This window comes from Rattus norvegicus, chromosome 17, assembly GCF_036323735.1.
Source record: "Rattus norvegicus strain BN/NHsdMcwi chromosome 17, GRCr8, whole genome shotgun sequence".
Taxonomy (NCBI): domain Eukaryota; kingdom Metazoa; phylum Chordata; class Mammalia; order Rodentia; family Muridae; genus Rattus; species Rattus norvegicus.
This window is the reverse complement of record NC_086035.1, coordinates 47,843,125-47,863,862: the sequence shown is the minus strand read 5'-3', so window position 1 is coordinate 47,863,862 and position 20,738 is coordinate 47,843,125. Positions and strand designations below refer to the sequence as shown.

The 20,738-nt window shown below is 41.0% G+C and overlaps 1 protein-coding gene and 1 non-coding gene across 4 annotated transcripts; one reads left to right on the top strand and one right to left on the bottom strand.

Annotated features, from left to right (window-relative positions):
* Nucleotides 1-63: 63 nt before the first annotated feature.
* Zscan26 (zinc finger and SCAN domain containing 26) lies at nucleotides 64-20,041 on the bottom strand. Of its 3 annotated transcripts, none has more exons than NM_001400598.1 (6): nucleotides 19,891-20,041; nucleotides 7,046-7,230; nucleotides 6,880-6,939; nucleotides 5,805-6,122; nucleotides 5,428-5,533; nucleotides 64-3,440 (listed from the first exon to the last, which is right to left on the bottom strand). In NM_001400598.1, the coding sequence occupies exons 2-6, from the start codon at nucleotides 7,058-7,060 to the stop codon at nucleotides 2,542-2,544; spliced, it is 1,398 nt and encodes a 465-aa protein (NP_001387527.1). In that variant the 5' UTR covers nucleotides 7,061-7,230; nucleotides 19,891-20,041; the 3' UTR covers nucleotides 64-2,541. The 3 variants fall into 3 exon arrangements, with proteins under 3 accessions (NP_001387527.1, NP_001387528.1, XP_017456276.1); NM_001400599.1 differs by having other exon boundaries at nucleotides 7,046-7,119; XM_017600787.3 differs by lacking the exon at nucleotides 19,891-20,041 and adding an exon at nucleotides 19,529-19,594 and having other exon boundaries at nucleotides 7,046-7,119.
* On the top strand, nucleotides 2,771-2,851 carry Mir1896 (microRNA 1896). Its single transcript, NR_128670.1, has one exon. It is a non-coding gene; the product is annotated as a microRNA 1896 (primary transcript).
* Nucleotides 20,042-20,738: the final 697 nt, after the last annotated feature.

Genomic DNA, 20,738 nt, shown 5'->3' with positions numbered 1-20,738 from the left:
CACAATGCAGGCTTAGGTTATAGTCTCTGTAAGTAATGGTGTAGGAAACGCCATTCAAAAATCTTTCTTTTTAAAGTTTTAATTTTATTCAAAAATTACTTCAAAACTTCATTAACTCTTTACAGACTGTTTACAATACTGTCAATATCACTATTTCTATAGAAAAGTATTTTCTTTACACTATCGATAATTATGTTTTTACATTGCTTTAAATATATTTGTTGGGTAAATACTACACACACAAACTGACAAAAAGTAATGTGCATTTAAAAATTTGATAGTTCTCTAATTTTTAAGGACCATGCTGTTTAGGAATAAAAGGAGAAAGGCCAGAAAAGACATCACTTTTACACAGTGATAGATACGTGATTAATCAATGCATAAAAGTATGTTCAACAGTAGAAATATAAAGCCTGTACTAAACAGGTGCTTTCTTCTGAGGTTTAGGAATTACAAGTGTTACAAATGCCTGTTACATGCACATTCTGGCATGGACATGAGCTAACCATCAAGGAGACTGATCGCATGCTAACACTGTTATTTTGGTAGTGTTGAGGACCATAGTCCATGCTGTCAGTTTTTAAGGCCATATGACTGCTAAAGGTGCAACCATCACATCAAGGTATGGTCAAAAAAAGGTTCTTCTTGGTTCTGCCAGCCCCTTGATCTTAGGGCAAAAATCTTGACAAAGAGGAGGGTCTTACTCTGTGCAGAGCTAAAAGTTTGGCTAAAGGGGGATGAAAGTGAAGATTAATGTTAGAATTTTGCCTAACAGTCCTTGGTCTGTCCCCTTTTAGATGTGACTGGCAGCAAGTTGACTAGATTCAGATCTAGTGATACCACAGATCTGTGTTGGACTGACTCTATCCTTTTCTATCGGACAAGAAAAATAAGCTCTTCTAAGTCGCTATTTATTTGTAAGCCAAGTGTAGTAAAACCAAGTCGTAATCACTACAAGGGTCCTCTTATCTTGCCAAATCGGCATACCTTAAGAAGCCCTTGTCTTGGAGAAGTACACCCTGTGCAATTCCCAACCATAAACTATGCTTTAGCAGTCTGGTGATGCGCTTGGGAAGGCTCCAAGCTTACTACTTTTCATCACTAGCGAGACAGTCAATACGGCATGAAGACCATGACCATCTCTCCAAGCTGATTTGATTTTAATGGTCAAAATGATTTCAAAATAAGTATCATTTAAATTTTCATCATTGGTATCAAAGGGAAAGAAAGCATTTTCCCTTATGGGACATTTATTAAGAAGTATCCTTCAAGTGGTCACTGTACTGGCACTGCCCAGTAAGCAAGTTGTTGCTTAGAATAATTCAACACAGTTCATTCATCAAGTGACTCAAAGTCTCTTGCATAGTTTAAGTAAAACTTGATTTATAATTTGAAAAACTGTGATACCATGGTTCAAATGGGTAGGGAATGTAAATTGACATGAGCTAATCCTAAGGCTAGGTTCTATAGTTAAACAGCAAAAGCTATCTTTGCTTTCAGAAATGTGTTCATTGATGGTACAAGGGTAAAGAGGATATGAAGCCAGTGTGTGTGTGGACTCAATAGGGAAAATGTTCAACCTATATTAAACTCTTGAGAATGTATATTTCCAAGCATTATTAATTTTGGGCCTAAAAATATTTTACCAGTTTTCTAGGTGTGTCCACCAGTTTCTGTGGACCACTGTGTATAGGAACCTGAGAAGGCCAGAAGAGGGCATCAGATCCCTGGAACTGGGGTTACAGGTGGTTGTGAGCTGCTATGATATGGAGGTGTTAGGAATTAAAAACGCTACGGGTCCTCTGCAAGAGCAGATGTGTTAACTGCTGACTCATCACTCTAGCTCCTTAGGTTTTTCTTTTCACATGTATGATGTTTGCATGTATGGCTGTAAAAGTGTATGGATACATGTGTACTTAGATTATCATCAGGAGTCTTTCTCGATAACTCCAACTGCTCTCCAAACTCTCCCACCTGAATTCTAAGTTTGCTAATAGCTAGTCTGGCTAGCCAGCTTGCTCTAAAGATCCCATTTCTGCCACCTGAGGAGTGGAACCACAGGCCACAGGCTGGCCACTATACTCATTAGACTTCAACATGGGTGCTGGGGATCTAAAACAGTCCTTACATTTGCATAGCAACTTGGATTAACCATTGAGCCATCTCCCCAGCTCTTTTATTTTTTAGGAGCCTGCTGTTACAGTACTTGCAAAAATATCAGCTTGATCTTGTTCTGTATAAACCTATAGGCACTTGACTTGCTGATTTAAAAAACTTCATTCATACATAAAGCTAATACTTAAGAGATAAATGATCGTGTACTTATCACATCCAAAGATCTGAGAAGTTCTGTAGTGAATACTTGTTTAACTCTGATTCCACTCTTAGGGTAAAATTATTATAGTCTAATTAATTATGACTTTCAGTAAAGTCAAGAGAGGGAAACAATGGAGGCAAATGGCTTCCAAGAATACTGAAGCCCTGGTGTTTAAAGCACTGTTTGCTTATCAATGTAACATCCCGATATTTCAAAGAACCTCATCAAGCCAGTTTACTTTTATGGTGATGTCGCTGATGCTGAAAGAGACCAGACTTCTGCCTGAAGGCTTCATTGCATTCACTACACTTGTAGAGTTTTTCTTCATTGTGGATTCTGACGTGCTGATCTAGGTGTGAATTTAGACGGAAAGCTTTCTGACACACATTACATTTGAAAGGTTTTTCTCCAGTGTGAATCCTGTGATGTCGAATAAGGTCAGAGGTCAAACTGAAGGCTTTCCCACACTCATTACAATGATGTCTTTTGGAACGACCATGGACTCTCTGATGGTGGGTGAGGAGGAGGGCCCGACTAAAGGTTTTCCCACACTCCTTGCATTCTCGGGGCTCATCCTGACTGTGAATTTTTTGATGTCTATTAAGATGAGAGCTTCGCCTGAAGTTCTTTCCACAATGGATACACAGATAGGGTTTTTCTCCAGTATGGATCCTGAGATGCTCCAAAAGACCTGCATTCTGGCTAAAGACTTTTCCACACTCTTTGCACTGGTAAGGCTTCTCACCAAGATGGATTTTCTGATGTCTGATGAGGTGTGAACTTCTCTGAAAGACTTTCCCACACTCTTGGCAGGGGTGACCTTTCTCTTTAGAGATTTCCTGATGTTCAGTAGCAACAGAACTCTGATACACTACAGATTCACAGGACCTTTCTCCTGTATGCGTTCTGTCACGTTCAATCAGGCCTGAGTTCTGAACAAGTCTCTCCTTAGTTTCTAAGCATTGACTGTTAGTTTTTCCTTTGGGCATGGCTGGATACTTTTTCAAGCTCAGGTCCTCACACTGGGCCTCGATGGGTTCAGACATTGTACAGGATGATTCCACTCTTCCACAAGAGTCTATCCCTCCAGTGAACTTCCCATTCTCACTCCTTGTCTCTTTACCTAAAACATTAAATATATACATCACTGATTATTTTATTTTTGGTGTTCAGGGAGAGGAATCTTCAAATAGGAGATACATAAATAAAGCCATGTGTATAAATTAAAGATTGTTATGTGTGAGTGTTTCATTTGCACGAATACATGTACAGAACATGCAGGTAGCACCAAGGAAACCATAAGAGGGTGCCCAGTTCCCTGAAACTGGAGTTACAGAATGTTGTGAGCTGCAATGTGGGTACTGGGAACTGAAACTAGGTCCTCTGTAAAAGTTTTCTTATAAGATGAGCTCTCTCTTCAACACCCCCTCAAAAAAATTTTTGCTTATGATTATTTAAAATATATGTATGGAGTGATATATGAGAAATTGTGGTTTTGTTTGTTTGGTCATTTGTTTTTTTTTTTTTTTTTGAGGTAAGGTTTCACTATGCAGAATAACTGGCCTAACCTAAACCATACAGCAATCCTCTTCTCTCAGGCTCTCAAGGCCCACAATCACAGCCATGTGCCAGCCCATCCAGCTGGACCCAAGAAATGTTAACTGTGCTGGATTTGGGGAGGGCAGGGATTGTGAGAGTAATTTATTTTAAATGTTCTAAGCTTTATTATGTGGTATACATCACACATAACGAAGTTACTAAAAGCATGCCTGCATGTTCTTGATCATGATCAGTCACCTGGGAAAAAACAAGCACCATCAACTAGGTCACCTGAGGACCACCAAGCTAAACGGGGAAGGTACTTTGAGAAATGAAGATGTGTTTGCACAGTGCCAATTTTATCACTGAGTAAAGTCCTTATCAATAAATCAACAGTACCAAGAACATAAGACCTTGAGAATAATGCATTCACAAAAGCATCATGTTGAAATATGAAGTCTTCCTTTCTGAAAGGAACAGCATGTTCCCTATCCTATTCAAATGTTGCAAGTTTTTCTCATACTGAACAGGGAAGAAGACAGCAGAGGTCAGCTTTAGAAGTAAGAATACCCAGTTAGCAGTAGGTACTGTTTACTCAAGGTCAGGACCTGTAACAGATTCAGGGCACAAAACAAAACCTTGTTCTTTAACTAAGAGAGAAAGAAGCCAGAAACCGGAAGGTAACTTCCTATGAGAACACAGGTGAGGAAGACCCAGACAGTAAGCCAGTAGGGAACCAGGAAGGAGGAATAGGGTGAATGAGGCAGGAAGGACCCAGAAGGAAAGTGGAAGGGGAAATGGGAATGAACTGGGCTTGACAGAGTGCCTCTGAGTGGGAGGCATAGCACAATTCATTATTGCCTGGAGGGAGGGGCTGCTATAGCTCTCTGATCCTCTTCCCGACATGGCCACAGTCCTTCATGTGAAAAAACAGAATAGCATTACCCAGTTCACTAAGGGATCTAAGCAAGGGGAGACATCAACACATTTGTATTTAAGTGACAGAGAAGAATACAAGGTAACTTAGAGAAAGTATCAAAGACACTGGAGAGTTCAAGGCCAGCTAACCTACATAGTTGAAGTTGAGATCAGCCAGAGCTACACAGGAAGACCTTGTGTCAAAAAAGGAAGAGAGAGGCACCAAAAGAAGAAATAGAAAAGTAACAAATCAGAGCCAAAGAAACTGATCTTAACTCCCCCTTCCCCAGCATGGCCATTCACAGTGATTTGGAGATAGGAGAAAAATAAAGAAATTCTGCCTGAGATTCTGTGCCTTAGGGAAGAGCAACAGGTAGGTCCAGCTCCACTTCTCCTTGGTATGCTGTTCATTCAAATTGTTTAGAGTTGTAGATCTTTTAAATCTTGACTGTGCTGTTAAGTTTATTGTATATACAAAATCAAGCAAACAAAACAACAAAACAAAACCTCCACTGACTAGTGTAGATTGTGTATACAAATTAAGCCACAACAGAGCTGATAAAGACAAACATCAAAAGGCTATGGGTGCCAAGGCAGAGGCACTACATAGCCTACCATAACTCAAATGCAAAAAGATGCCATTTTGTTCTTACCTCTCTCCTCAGGCTTCAGAACCACAAACCCCGGTTGCTCCTGTGCTTCTCTATGAGGGGCTGGCTCTCCAACCAGCACAGTCGGTCTGGTTCTTTGGGCTGAGTCCTAGAGATAAGTACAGATAATTAGGAAACTGATTAAAGAAAACACTTCAATGTCAGAAAAGAGAACATAGAACCTTTAAAGAGGCTAAGAGGCAGAATGGAGAATATCCGCACACTTCAGCCTCACCTGGGGTAGCAATGGCAAGGGTGAGTAGAGGCTGACACCGACCAGCAGTGAGCAGTGCCCCGCCCACTGCTGTGCTCATGTCCACCTGTGTGACCTGGGGGGCTCACTTCTTACTTTCCTGCAAATGGGCACCTGTACCCCTTACCTTCTGCTCTCCCGCTTTTCCACGATCCAGCTGCAAATCTTCCAGTATTCCCACCAGGTCCTCCCCAGTCTCTGGGTGGTGCTCGAGCACCTGGACCTGCAGATCTCTTGGCAGGATGGTCAAGAACTGCTCCAGTACCAGCAGCTCCAGGATCTGCTCCTTGCTGTGGGTCTCAGGCCGCAGCCACTGTCTGCAGAGCTCCCTGAGTCGGCGTAAAACCTCTCGAGGTCCAGTGCTTTCCTCATAGCGCAGCTGCCTGAACTGTTTGCACAATGGCTCCTGCCCAACGCCTTTTCTGTCCCCTTGAACTTTGAATCCCTGTTCCCAAGCACAGTAGTTTTAACAGTGGCTTATAGCACATACTTGGATCTACAACTGTATCTATCTCTTTTGCTATCTTAAGCTGTGAGTCGTATTTCTACTCATCTCTGCACAGATAAGAAATGTCTCTTCCACAATTGGAGAACAAAAGTTGACAGCTCCTAATTTCTATACCCTTGCTAGTAGTCCCATTCTTTTGTTTTTTTATCTTTTAAGACAGGCTCTTAGTACTATGTGGTACTGACTGGCCTGGAATTTGAGATTAAAGTCCTATACTACCACACATAGCTTCTAGTCCCCTTTTAAGGCTAATGTCACCAAGATAAGAATAAGTTATTTTCAAGACACTAAGAACTCTGCAGACAGATCACCCATGATAGTGTCCACTAACCAGCATTGGCTGCCTCGGCAATAGTAACTTTTCTGGAGGTATTAGGACCTTACAGACCCAGCATGAAATGACTGGTCAGTTTGTCCAAGACAGATCGACAAGGACTGTTATGTGCTCTCTCTCCTCTCAGCATTTGTCCTTTCTCCATTTAACTCTGAGTCAGGGCACTGAAGACAGGGCTAAGGACACTGTCTTCCTGCTTCTTCCCAATATGGATTTGCTAAGTAACTGGTTCTTATCTTGTTTCACTACCACACATCTCTCTCATTGGACTGAGTGACAAGTCACTAAATTTAGTCTGTTAGGATCCCCTCCCCAAGGCCAGACCTCTGATACCATGAACAATAGTGATTCTCTCATTACCTGAAGCTCCTCCTTCAGATTCAGGGGAGCCAAAGAGTATGCACGCTTGTTAGGGTGGATCTGGGAAGAGGTATGTGTGGGAACAGAATATGATCAGAACATGTTGAAAACTCTCAAAGAAGTTTAAAAAAAAAAAAAGAGGAAAAACACATGAACACACACTCACCAAGGCCAGTGCCATCCCTTGCTTCAGGCACTTTGTTTTGGAGACCTTTCTTTTGACTGTATCCTGAGAGACTCCTAAAAACACAAGTCACAGAAACAGCTGTGCTAGTAGTAACAACAGCAACAAGTGATCTTTCCTGAGGGTTGTTTCCTTCTAGCCATTTGTGTTCTCCAAAGCAGCTACTCCTAAGAATATATAAGCAAAGTGAGAGAAAACATTTATAGGTTGCCACCCAAACTAGAAATTGGAATAGATTTGAAAAACGGCCATTTAAAAACTTTCGAATAATTTAGTTGAGAGCCACAAATGAATGCTAAAATGACTGGGTGAAAAGAGGGAAGAACAGAAAGTTCTCTGTGCTAACCAAACCCCTGTGAATCAGTAAAGAGGGAAAAAAGGGTATTTGGCAGTTGAAAATATAACCAAATGAGCAAGTGTAGCAGCATCAATACTAAGGCACCATAAGGCACCAATACCAAGGACCCTATTACTTATGGAACACTTTTAATAAATATTATTTATCATGAATTTACTGAGGAAACTTTCTGAGAAATCCAGAACTCAGTCAATCTACATACTTAACAGATGTATGTTGGGAGGTTAATGTTCTAGATTAAGGAGACATAGCTAAGTGAAATATTTGGAATCTGATGCTTGCATTAAAAACACCAAACATTTAAAGCAGATATGGTACTTCAGGTTTATATGCCAACACTCCAGAGGCAGAGCCAGGAAGCTTATGACCAAATACTTAAATTTAAAAGCCATTACTAGTATTTGTTTCTTTGTGATGTGGTTTTGCTGGGTTGCTCAATGAAGCCTCATATATCTTAGCTGAAACAACCCCCCCACTCCTACCTCTCAAGTAGCAAGGATGTGAGAGGCTCGGAGCTGCATGACCTATTAATAGAGGCTTGAGAAAGACAAAGGAAGTGATGTTTATTGGTCAGAAAATGTCAGGTTCGTATTGTGGTGGTTAGTTCATAAGTCACTTCTGAGACATGGGTGAAAATATTAGGTCAAACATTATTTTGGATTTAATATTTAACAGACTATAGACAGAATAAAACACACTATTCTTCATAATGCAGTGGCCTAGCCAGATCAACAGAAAGTTTGAGAACAAAGGACTCATCCTCTTACAAATGAGAGGAAGACTTCCTCTCCAGCAGTTTTCAAGCAAGATACTAATGTTTTACTTTTTCTTTCATCTCTGAACTGAGAATTCAGTTCTTTTGGATCCCAAGTCTCTTGCCTTCAGACTTGAAGTCTTTGACTTGCACTACAATGAAATTATTTACTGTTCTGTTTTTAGCTTGCTGATTCTCCCTGAAGATCTTAGGACTTGATAACCATGAGGCAATCCTTGTAGTAAAAAATCTTTGGCTTTTTTCCTACTAACTATGTACAACAATGGATTTTATCATGATATGTCACGCATATATATTTTGATCGGTTGCCCCCCCCCATGAGCCTCTTCCCAAACAATCATCTTTCACCCGTCATGATTTTATTTTAATAAATCTCTTTTTTAGACATCTCTTGACCAAAAAATATGAAAATTGATACTATTTCTTTTTTTCCCATCTTTATTAACTTGAGTATTTCTTATTTACATTTCAAGTGTTATTCCCCTTCCCAGTTTCCGGGCCAACATCCTCCTAACCTTCCCCCTCCCCTTCTGTATGGCTGTTCCCCTCCCCACCCTCCCCCCATTACCACCCTCCCCCGCAACAATCACGATCGCTAGGGGTTCAGTATTGGCAGGACCAAGGGCTTCCCCTTCCACTGGTGCTCTTACTAGGCTATTCATTGCTACCTATGCAGTTGGAGCCCAGGGTCAGTCCATGTATAGTCTTTGGGTAGTGGCTTAGGCCCTGGAAGCTCTGGTTGGTTGGCATTGTTGTTCATATGAGGTCTCGAGCCCCTTCAAGCTCTTCCAGTCCTTTCTCTGATTCCTTCAACAGGGGTCCCGTTTGCAGTTCAGTGGTTCAATGATGGCATTCGCCTATGTATTTGCTGTATTCTGGCTGTGTCTCTCAGGAGATCTACATCCGGTTCCTGTCAGCCTGCACTTCTTTGCTTCACCCATCTTATCTAATTGGGTGGCTGTATATGTATGGGCCACATGTGGGGCAGGCTCTGAATGGGTGTTCCTTTTGCCTCTGTTCTAAACTTTGCCTCCCTATTCCCTCCCACGGGTATTCTTGTTCCCCTTTTAAAGAAGGAGTGAAGCATATGTTCTGTGCATCTAGGGTAATTCAAGCATTTGGGCTAATAGCCACTTTTCAATGAGTGCATACCATGTGTGTTTTTCTGTGATTGGGTTACCTCACTCAGGATGATATTTTCCAGTTCCAACCATTTGCCTATGAATTTCATAAAGTCATTGTTTTTGATAGCTGAGTAATATTCCATTGTGTAGATGTACCACATTTTCTGTATCCATTCCTCTGTTGAAGGGCATTTGACAAAATTCACCACCCCTTCATGATAAAAGTCCTGGAAAGAATAGGAATTCAAGGCCCATATCTAAACATATTAAAAGCCATATACAGCAAACCAGTAGCTAACATTAAACTAAATGGAGAGAAACTTTGAAGCAATCCCACTAAAATCAGGGACTAGACAAGGCTGCCCACTCTCTCCCTACTTATTCAATATAGTTCTTGAAGTTCTAGCCAGAGCAATCAGACAACAAAAGGAGGTCAAAGGGATACAGATTGGAAAAGAGAAGTCAAAATATCCCTATTTGCAGATGATATGATCGTATATTTAAGTGACCCCAAAAGTTCCACCAGAGAACTACTAAACCTGATAAACACCTTCAGCAAAGTGGCTGGGTATAAAATTAACTCAAATAAATCAGTAGCCTTCTTCTACACAAAAGAGAAAAAAGCCGAGAAAGAAATTAGAGAAGCGACACCCTTCATAATAGTCCCAAATAATATAAAATACCTTGGTGTGACTTTAACCAAGCAAGTGAAAGATCTGTACGAGAAGAACTTCAAGCCTCTGAAGAAAGAAATTGAAGAAGATCTCAGAAGATGGAAAGATCTCCCACGCTCATGGATTGGCAGAATTAATATAGTAAAAATGGCCATTTTACCAAAAGCGATCTACAGATTCAATGCAATCCCCATCAAAATACCAACCCAATTCTTCAGAGAGTTAGACAGAACAATTTGCAAATTCATCTGGAATAACAAAAAACCCAGGATAGCTAAAACTATCCTCAACAATAAAAGGACTTATGGGGAAATCACTATCCCTGAACTCAAGCAGTATTACAGAGCAATAGTGATAAAAACTGCATGGTATTGGTACAGAGACAGACAGATAGACCAGTGGAATAGAATTGAAGACCCAGAAATGAACCCACACACCTATGGTCACCTGATTTTTGACAAAGGAGCCAAAACCATCAAATGGGAAAAAGATAGCATTTTCAGCAAATGGTGCTGGTTCAACTGGAGGTCAGCATGTAGAAGAATGCAGATCGATCCATACTTATCACCCTGTACAAAGCTTAAGTCCAAGTGGATCAAGGACCTCCACATCAAATCAGATACATGCAAACTAATAGAAGAAAAACTAGGGCAGCATCTCGAACACATGGGCACTGGAGAAAATTTCCTGAACAAAAACACTTATGCTCTAAGATCAAGAATCGACAAATGGGATCTCATAAAACTGCAAAGCTTCTGTAAGGCAAAGGATACTGTGGTTAGGACAAAATGGCAACCCACAGATTGGGAAAAGATCTTTACCAATCCTACAACTGATAGAGGCCTTATATCCAAAAATATACAGAGAACTCAAGAAGTTAGACCGCAGGGATACTAGTTCTTTAAAAGGGTTTAAAAAGGGGCTGAGGAGATGGCTCTGTGGTTAAGAAAATAGCTCTTTCAAAGAATCCAAGTGCAGCTCCCTGAACCCTGCTGGGTGGCTCTCAACACCAGTAACCGTAGCACGGGAAGATCTGAGTACCTTTCAGGCTTCCAAGGATGACTGTACCCTAGTGCACTTATCTGGACATACATAAATAACTTAAAAAACAAATCTCTTCTTAAAGGCAGTAAGAACTCTGATACAAACATAACACATAAATTAGTGGTGAGTCAGTTCTACGATGTGATACACACATATACGATAGTTAACCTGTCTTTGGGAGGAGCTCCATCTACCTTGTCATTCAAGCCAGGAGACTGACCATTCTCTTCCCCTTTTTCATACTGTATATATATAATTAATCAAGTTCCTTTAAAAAAAATGGATGTTTTGCCTGCATGTATGTCTGTGATTGTGCATTACATGTTTGCCTGAAGAGAGCCAGAAGATGGTGTAGATCTCAAATCTGGAGTTATCCAGTGGTTGAGCTGCCGTGTGGGTGTTGGGATCTGAATATGAGTCTTCTAGTGCTTCCTGCAAGTTTTTCCTTTTTCCCAAGGATCTCACTCCCTAGCCAACAATGGGCAATCCTCCTCCCAAGTGCTAAGATTATAGAAATTAGTCACTATGCTCAGATACAGGTTTTTAATAACACCCCACTTTGGATTATTCTTGATTTCATTTCTGCCCATCCTCCAATCTATCCACATTATGGATGGCCAATTACAAAATATTGTCAGATTATGTCCTTCTCTGTGCTCTTAACTACTGAGCCATCTCTCCAGCAGCCTTTTAATTCTACAGCTTCCTATCTCTCATATACACCCTTCTTCCATTTTGTTGATGACATGCTCTCCTACTCAGAATACTCGAACTCAGCAGTTCTCAATCTGTGGGTCGTGACCCCTTTGGCAAAGCTCTGTCTCCAAAAATATTTACATTACAGTCCAAAACAGCAGCAAAATTACAAATATAAAGTAGCAATGAAAATAATTTTGTGGTTGGGGGGGTCACTACAACACAAGGAACTATTAAAGGGGCACAGCGATAGGAAGGTTGAGTCACTGATCTAAAGCTGGCCTTCCTGACACCAATTATTTCCCACACTGCACCTGAGATCTTCCTAAGGGGGAAATGAAGCCTGTTGAACACAAGGAATTGCCATTACCATCAAGATCAACTCTAACACATTTAATATGGTCTAAATCTTTCTTATGCTTTAACGACCAAACTTGTGGTACTTTTGTTGTTCTTTGTTCTCGGTTCCTTATATATTCCACTCTTAACATGGAAAAACCCCTTAAACTTTTTCTTCTTATTGATTAGTCACAGCTCATGTCACAATAAACAAGTCAACAGAGCTATGCCACCTTTGCTTTCCTTGCTAATTCAATCTCCTCAGACACCTAAGAACTACCTTATACAATAGCCGAAACTTGGAGAGTTTTGTGTGTGTGTGTGTGTGTGTGTGTGTGTGTGTGTGTGTGTGTGTGTGTGTGTGTTTGCCCTTCCTGCCCAACGCAGGTTTTCTCTGTGTTGCTCTGCTTGTCCAGAAACATGTTCTATATACCAGGCTGGCCTTGAACCCACAGAGATCTGCCTGCCTCTGCCTCCCTAATGCTGGAATTAAAGGTGTGCACCACGAACCCTGGGCTGAACTTACCTTTGATCCTGTTTTAGGAAATCTACAGGGCCACATGCCTGGCCCAAGAGGAAACTGTATACAGCCTCTGGGTTCCCTTGGATAAGGGCACAGCAGCAGCAAATCTGCTGCTGTCTGAGACACCACCAGAACCTGAAGGGACCGACCAGATAAACAGTTCTCTGCACCCAAATCCCCTGGGATGGAGAGCTAAACCTTCAGAGAGGCAGACATGCCTGGGAAACCAGAAGAGACTGCACTCTGCCCACATTACTGATTCCAGAGGAAAACACCAAACGCCATCTGGAACTCTGGTGCACCGAAGCTCTCTGAAAGGGCGGGGCAGATCTTCCTGGTTGCTACGCCGGCGGAGAGCTCGTAGACAGCAACCCACTAGCAAACTTGAGTCTCGGCACCACAGGTAAGACAAACCTTCCTACCCCAAGAGACCTGCCTAGTGAACTCAGGATACAGGCCCACAGGAACAGCTGATGACCTGTAGATAGGAAAGACTACACGCCCGAAAGCAGAACACTCTGCTCCCATAACTGGCTGAAAGAAAACAGGAAAACAGGTCTACAGCACCCCTGACACACAGGCTTATAGGACAGTCTAGCCACTGTCAGAAATAGAAGAACAAAGTAACACTAGAGATAATTTGATGGCAAGAGGCAAACGCAGGAATCCAAGCAACGGAAAGCAAGACTACATGGCATCATCGGAGCACAATTCTCCCACCAAAGCAAACACGGAATATCCAAACACATCAGAAAAGCAAGATCTAGTTTCAAAATAATATTTGATCATGATGCTGGAGGACTTCAAGAAAGACGTGAGGAACTCCCTTAGAGAAACACAGGAAAACATAAATATACAAGTAGAAGCCTACAGAGAGGAATCACAAAAATTCCTGAAAGAATTCCAGGAAAACACAATCAAACAGTTGAAGGAATTAAAAATGGAAATAGAAGCAATCAAGAAAGAACACATAGAAACAACCCTGGATATAGAAAACCAAAAGAAGAGACAAGGAGCCATAGATACGAGCTTCACCAACAGAATACAAGAGATAGAAGAGAGAATCTCAGGAGCAGAAAATTCCATAGAAATCATCGACTCAACTGTCAAAGATAATGTAAAGCGGGAAAAAGCTACTGGTCCAAAACATACAGGAAATCCAGGACCCAATGAGAAGATCAAACCTAAGGATAATAGGTATAGAAGAGAGTGAAGACTCTCAGCTCAAAGGACCAGTAAATATCTTCAACAAAATCATAGAAGAAAACTTCCCTAACCTAAAAAAAGAGATACCCATAGGCATACAAAAAGCCTACAGAACACCAAATAGATTGGACCAGAAAAGAAACACCTCCCGACATATAACAGTCAAAACACCAAATGCACAAAATAAAGAAAGAATATTAAAAGCAGTAAGGGAAAAAGGTCAAGTAACATGTAAAGGCAGACCTATCAGAATCACACCAGACTTTTCGCCAGAGACTATGAAAGCCAGAAGATCCTGGACAGATGTCATACAGACCCTAAGAGAACACAAATGCCAGCCCAGGTTACTGTATCCTGCAAAACTCTCAATTAACATAGATGGAGAAACCAAGATATTCCATGACAAAACCAAATTTACGCAATATCTTTCTACAAATCCAGCACTACAAAGGATAATAAATGGTAAAGCCCAACATAAGGAGGCAAGTTCTACCCTAGAAGAATCAAGAAACTAATCGTCTTGGCAACAAAACAAAGAGAAGTAAAGCACACAAACATAACCTCATATCCAAATATGAATATAACAGGAAGCAATAATCACTATTCCTTAATACCTCTCAACATCAATGGCCTCAACTCCCCAATAAAAAGACATAGATTAACAAACTGGATACGCAACGAGGACCCTGCATTCTGTTGCCTACAGGAAACACACCTCATAGACAAAGACAGACATTACCTCAGAGTGAAAGGCTGGAAAACAACTTTCCAAGCAAATGGTCAGAAGAAGCAAGCTGGAGTAGCCATTCTAATATCAAATAAAATCAATTTTCAACTAAAAGTCATCAAAAAAGATAAGGAAGGACACTTCATATTCATCAAAGGAAAAATCCACCAAGATGAACTCTCAATCCTAAATATCTATGCCCCAAATACAAGAGCTCCTACATACATAAAAGAAACCTTACTAAAGCTCAAAACACACATTGCACCTCACACAATAATAGTAGGAGATTTCAACACCACACTCTCATCAATGGACAGATCATGGAAACAGAAATTAAACAGAGATGTAGACAGACTAAGAGAAGTCATGAGCCAAATGGACTTAACAGATATCTATAGAACATTCTATCCTAAAGCAAAAGGATATACCTTCTTCTCAGCTCCTCATGGTACTTTCTCCAAAACTGACCATATAATTGGTCAAAAAATGGGCCTCAACAGGTACAGAAAGATAGAAATAATTCCATGCGTCCTATCAGACCACCACAGACTAAAGGTGGTCTTCAATAACAATAAGGGAAAAACGCCCACATATATGTGGAAGTTGAACAATGCTGTACTCAATGATAACCTGCTCAGGGAAGAAATAAAGAAAGAAATTAAAGACTTTTTAGAATTTAATGAAAATGAAGGTACAACATACCCAAACTTATGGGACACAATGAAAGCTGTGCTAAGAAGAAAACTCATAGCTCTGAGTGCCTGCAGAAAGAAACAGGAAAGAGCATATGTCAGCAGCTTGACAGCACACCTAAAAGCTCTAGATGCAAAAGAAGCAAATACACCCAGGAGGAGTAGAAGGCAGGAAATAATCAAACTCAGAGCTGAAATCACCCAAGTAGAAACAAAAAGGACCATAGAAAGAATCAACAGAACCAAAAGTTGATACTTTGAAAAAAATCAACAAGATAGATAAACCCTTAGGCAGACTAACGAGAGGACACAGAGAATGTGTCCAAATTAACAAAATCAGAAATGAAAAGGGAGACATAACTACAGATTCAGAGGAAATTCAAAAAATCATCAGATCTTACTATAAAAGCCTATATTCAACAAAACTTGAAAATCTGCAGGAAATGGACAATTTCCTAGACAGATACCAGGTACCGAAGTTAAATCAGGAACAGATAAACCAGTTAAACAACCCCATAACTCCTAAGGAAACAGAAGCAGTCATTAAAGGTCTCCCAACCAAAAAGAGCCCAGGTCCAGATGGGTTTAGTTCAGAATTCTATCAGACCTTCATAGAAGACCTCATACCAATATTATCCAAACTATTCCACAAAATAGAAACAAATGGAGCACTACCGAATTCCTTCTATGAAGGCACAATTACTCTTATACCTAAACCACACAAAGACCCAATAAAGAAAGAGAACTTCAGACCAATTTCCCTTATGAATATCGACGCAAAAATACTCAATAAAATTCTGGCACACCGAATCCAAGAGCACATCAAAACAGTCATCCACCATGATCAAGTAGGCTTCATCCCAGGCATGCAGGGATGGTTTAATATACGGAAAGCCATCAACGTGATCCATTAGATAAACAAATTGAAAGAACAAACCACATGATCATTTCATTAGATGCTGAGAAAGCATTTGACAAAATTCAACACCCCTTCATGATAAAAGTCCTGGAAAGAATAGGAATTCAAGGCCCATACCTAAACATGGTAAAAGCCATATACAGCAAACCAGTTGCTAACATTAAACTAAATGGAGAGAAACTTGAAGCAATCCCACTAAAATCAGGGACTAGACAAGGCTGCCCACTCTCTCCCTACTTATTCAATATAGTTCTTGAAGTTCTAGCCAGAGCAATCAAACAAAAGGAGGTCAAAGGGATACAGATTGGAAAAGAGAAGTCAAAATATCCCTATTTGCAGATGATATGATCGTATATTTAAGTGATCCCAAAAGTTCCACCAGCGAACTACTAAAGCTGATAAACAACTTCAGCAAAGTGGCTGGGTATAAAATTAACTCAAATAAATCAGTAGCCTTCCTCTACACAAAAGAGAAAAAAGCCGAGAAAGAAATTAGGGAAAGGACATCCTTCATAATAGACCCAAATAATATAAAATACCTCGGTGTGACTTTAACCAAACAAGTAAAAGATCTGTACAATAAGAACTTCAAGACTCTGAAGAAAGAAATTGAAGAAGACCTCAGAAGATGGAAAGATCTCCCATGCTCATGGATTGGCAGGATTAATACAATAAAAATGGCCATTTTACCAAAAGCGATCTACAGATTCAATGCAATCCCCATCAAAATACCAATCTATTTCTTCAAAGAGTTAGACAGAACAACTTGCAAATTCATCTGGAATAACAAAAAACCCAGTATAGCTAAAACTATCCTCAACAATAAAAGGACTTCAGGGGTAATCACTACCCCTGAACTCAAGCAGTATTACAGAGCAATAGTCATAAAAACTGCATGGTATTGGTACAGAGACAGACAGATAGACCAATGGAACAGAATTGAAGACCCAGAAATGAACCCACACACCTATAGTCACTTGATTTTTGAGAAAGGAGCCAAAACCATCAAATGGAAAAAAGATAGCATTTTCAGCAAATGGTGCTGGTTCAACTGGAGGTCAACATGTAGAAGAATGCAGATCGATCCATTCTTATCACCCTGTACAAAGCTTAAGTCCAAGTGGATCAAGGGCCTCCACATCAAACCAGATACATTCAAACTAATAGAAGAAAAACTAGGGCAGCATCTCCAACACATGGGCATTGGAAAAAAATTTCCTGAACAAAACACCAATGGCTTATGCTCTAAGATCAAGAATCAACAAATGGGATCTCATAAAACTGCAAAGCTTCTGTAAGGCAAAGGACACTGTGGTTAGGACAAAATGGCAACCAACAGATTGGGAAAAGGTCTTTACCAATCCTACAACAGATAGAGGCCTTATATCCAAAATATACAAAGAACTCAAGAAGTTAGACCGCAGGGAAACAAATAACCCTATTAAAAAATGGGGTTCAGAGCTAAACAAAGAATTCACAGCTGAGGAATGCCGAATGGCTAAGAAACACCTAAAGAAATGTTCAACATCTTTAGTCATAAGGGAAATGCAAATCAAAACAACCCTGAGATTTCACCTCACACCAGTGAGAATGGCTAAGATCAAAAACTCAGGTGACAGCAAATGCTGGCAAGGATGTGGAGAAAGAGGAACACTCTTCCATTGTTGGTGGGATTGCAGACTGGTACAACCATTCTGGAAATCAGTCTGGAGGTTCCTCGGAAAATTGGACATTGAACTACCTGAGGACCCAGCTATAGCTCTCTTGGGCATATACACAAAAGATGCCCCAACATATAACAAAGACACGTGTTCCACTACATTCATAGCAGCCTTATTTATAATAGCCAGAAGCTGGAATGAACCCAGATACCCTTCAACAGAGGAATGGATACAGAAAATGTGGTACATCTACACAATGGAATATTACTCGGCTATCAAAAACAATGACTTTATGAAATTTGTAGGCAAATGGTTGGAACTGGAAAATATCATCCTGAGTGAGGTAACCCAATCACAGAAAGACATACATGGTATGCACTCATTGGTAAGTGACTATTAGCCCAAATGCTTGAATTACCCTAGATGCCTAGAACAAATGAAACTCAAGACGGATGATCAAAATGTGAATGCTTCACTCCTTCTTTAAAAGGGGAACAAGAATATCCTTGGCAGAGAATAGAGAGGCAAAGATTAAAACAGAGACAGAAGGAACACCCATTCAGAGCCTGCCCCACATGTGGCCCATACATATACAGCCACCCAATTAGACAAGATGGATGAAGCAAAGAAGTGCAGGCAGACAGGAGCCGGATGTAGATCTCTCCTGAGAGACACAGACAGAATACAGCAAATACAGAGGCGAATGCCAGCAGCAAACCACTGAACTGAGAACAGGATCCCCGTTGAAGGAATCAGAGAAAGAACTGGAAAGTCTGAAGGGGCTCGAGATCCCATATGAACAACAATGCCAAGCAACCAGAGCTTCCAGGGACTAAGCCACTACCCAAAGACTATACATGGACTGACACTGGACTCTGACCTCATAGGTAGCATTGAATATCCTAGTAAGATCACCAGTATAAGGGGAAGCCCTGGGTCCTGCTAAGACTGAACCCCCAGTGAACGTGATTGTTGGGGGGAGGGCGGCAATGGGGGGAGGTTGGGGAGGGGAACACCCATATAGAAGGGGAGGGGGAGGGGTTAGGGGGATGTTGGCCCGGAAACCGGGAAAGGGAATAACACTCGAAATGTAAATAAGAAATACTCAAGTTAATAAAAAAAAAATGCGAAAAAAAAATCTACAGACCCAAAATTTTGATTATTCTTTCCTTCTCTCTTGCGTGTGTGTGTGTGTATCTGATCCAGAAGCAAAAGTCACAACTAACACAAATCTTCACTTCCTGCCAGATTTCCTGCCAGTTTTCCTCACTTCCTGCCAGTTTTTCCTTTTTCCCAAGGATCTCACTCCCTAGCCAACAATGGGCAATCCCTCTCCAAATTGCTAAGATTATAGAAATTAGTTACTATGCTCAGATGTAGGTTTTTAATAGCACCCCACTTTGGATTATTCTTGATTTCATTTCTGCCCATCCTCCAATCTATCCACATTATGGATGTCCAATTACAAAATCTGCCAGATTATGTCCTTCTTTCACCCAAGACCAAGTTCTTCACACAACCAAATGCACACTTTGTCCGCGTATTTATGCTTTCTGGTAATTTCACTGCGCTCGAAATACCGTGGTGCCTTCGTCATTCCGTAAATAAGACAGACAAGCTCCAGCTTTAGGGCCTCTGTATTCGCTATTCTCTCACGTATTCCTTTTAAAGCCGCCATGTCCACCCATCTACTTCGGATTATCTATTCAAATATTCTATTTACTTACAGTGATTAACTACTTAAACATGCAGAAGCCACGTGTGGCAGCGCCAGCCTATGAACTCACAGCTCGGAGGTTGAAGGATAAATTGTTCAAATCAGGGGCAACATGGGCTTCACGAAACGCTCTCAAAAACAAACAAACAAAGGGGGTTAAAAAAACCTCATCAAAAAATAAAAGCAACTCAACCCAGGAGTGCTGGCAAACACAGCGTTAGAATGCTGAAGCAGGAGATATTCTGGAGTTTGCGGTGAGCTTGAGCTACACAGTGTGTTCCAGAATAAGCCTGCGCAACAGCATGAAACTGCCTCAACAACTACGTCCTGGGCTCCCTCCCTCTCCCCTGCCCAGAAGCTTCGGTCACGCACCAGCCTCTGGTCTTCCCAGCTGCGAGGTTTGGAAGTTTCTGTGTACCAGCCAGAACCACCGTTCAAGAATCACAAGTTTGCTGTTCTCTCTCCGCTGGAACCGGATCACCGTAAGTCCTGGTGCCCTGGCCGCAGGGTCAGTCTCACGTCTCCCAAAGTCGGCGTTCCAGCCCACTAGCTTCCGGCTCCGCTCTAGGAAGATGGAGGACCAAGACTCAACTCGGTGGTGTCCTGACTGGGTCTAAGTTGAAACATTTTATTTACATAAAACAGGCCTTTTCATTTGGCTGTTTCACACACAGACGTCATCTCTATCTATCACTAGAATAACAAAGCTCGGGCTGTAATCACAGTCACCAACAGACAAGGGGAACTGAATCTTTAAATTGGGCTTTAGCCAAAAGCTAGCATGATCATTGTAGGTTGGGTTTAAAATGACCACTCCAAAGTCACCTGAATACCTCATTTCAAACCAGCAGTTTTCTAGAAAACCAAAGCTAGTGATTAGTGCTCAAGTTTATTCTTAATTCCCCACTCTTTTGACATCGAGTTCCAAAGACTCCTGTCTGTGCCCACTTCTTTATCTTGTTTGGCCTGAGTGAGGAATTTAATTATCTTGAAAAGAAGATGGGTCTAGATGTGCCAATTTTCTTTGTAGTGCGCGCGCGCGCGCGCGTGTGTGTGTGTGTGTTGCTGATGTTGCTGCACAAGTTCACTTTGTTCACTTTGATTATCTTGTTTGACTTTAAGCCTAGGCACCCAACAGAGCTTAGTCTGGTTAATGTCTGGTGGTATCAGTTATGTGCTCTGCAGTCCTCTCAGCCAATAGTGTGTAAAGTTAACTAAGA

Excerpts from the sequence above, each read along its gene's own strand:
- Zscan26 (NM_001400598.1), bottom strand. Across the intron at positions 6,123-6,879 it reads ATCTGAAGGAGGAGCTTCAG|GGATTCAAAGTTCAAGGGGA; the intron begins GTAATGAGAGAA and ends GCTTGGGAACAG. Across the intron at positions 3,441-5,427 it reads TCTGAAGCCTGAGGAGAGAG|GTAAAGAGACAAGGAGTGAG; the intron begins GTAAGAACAAAA and ends TTAATGTTTTAG.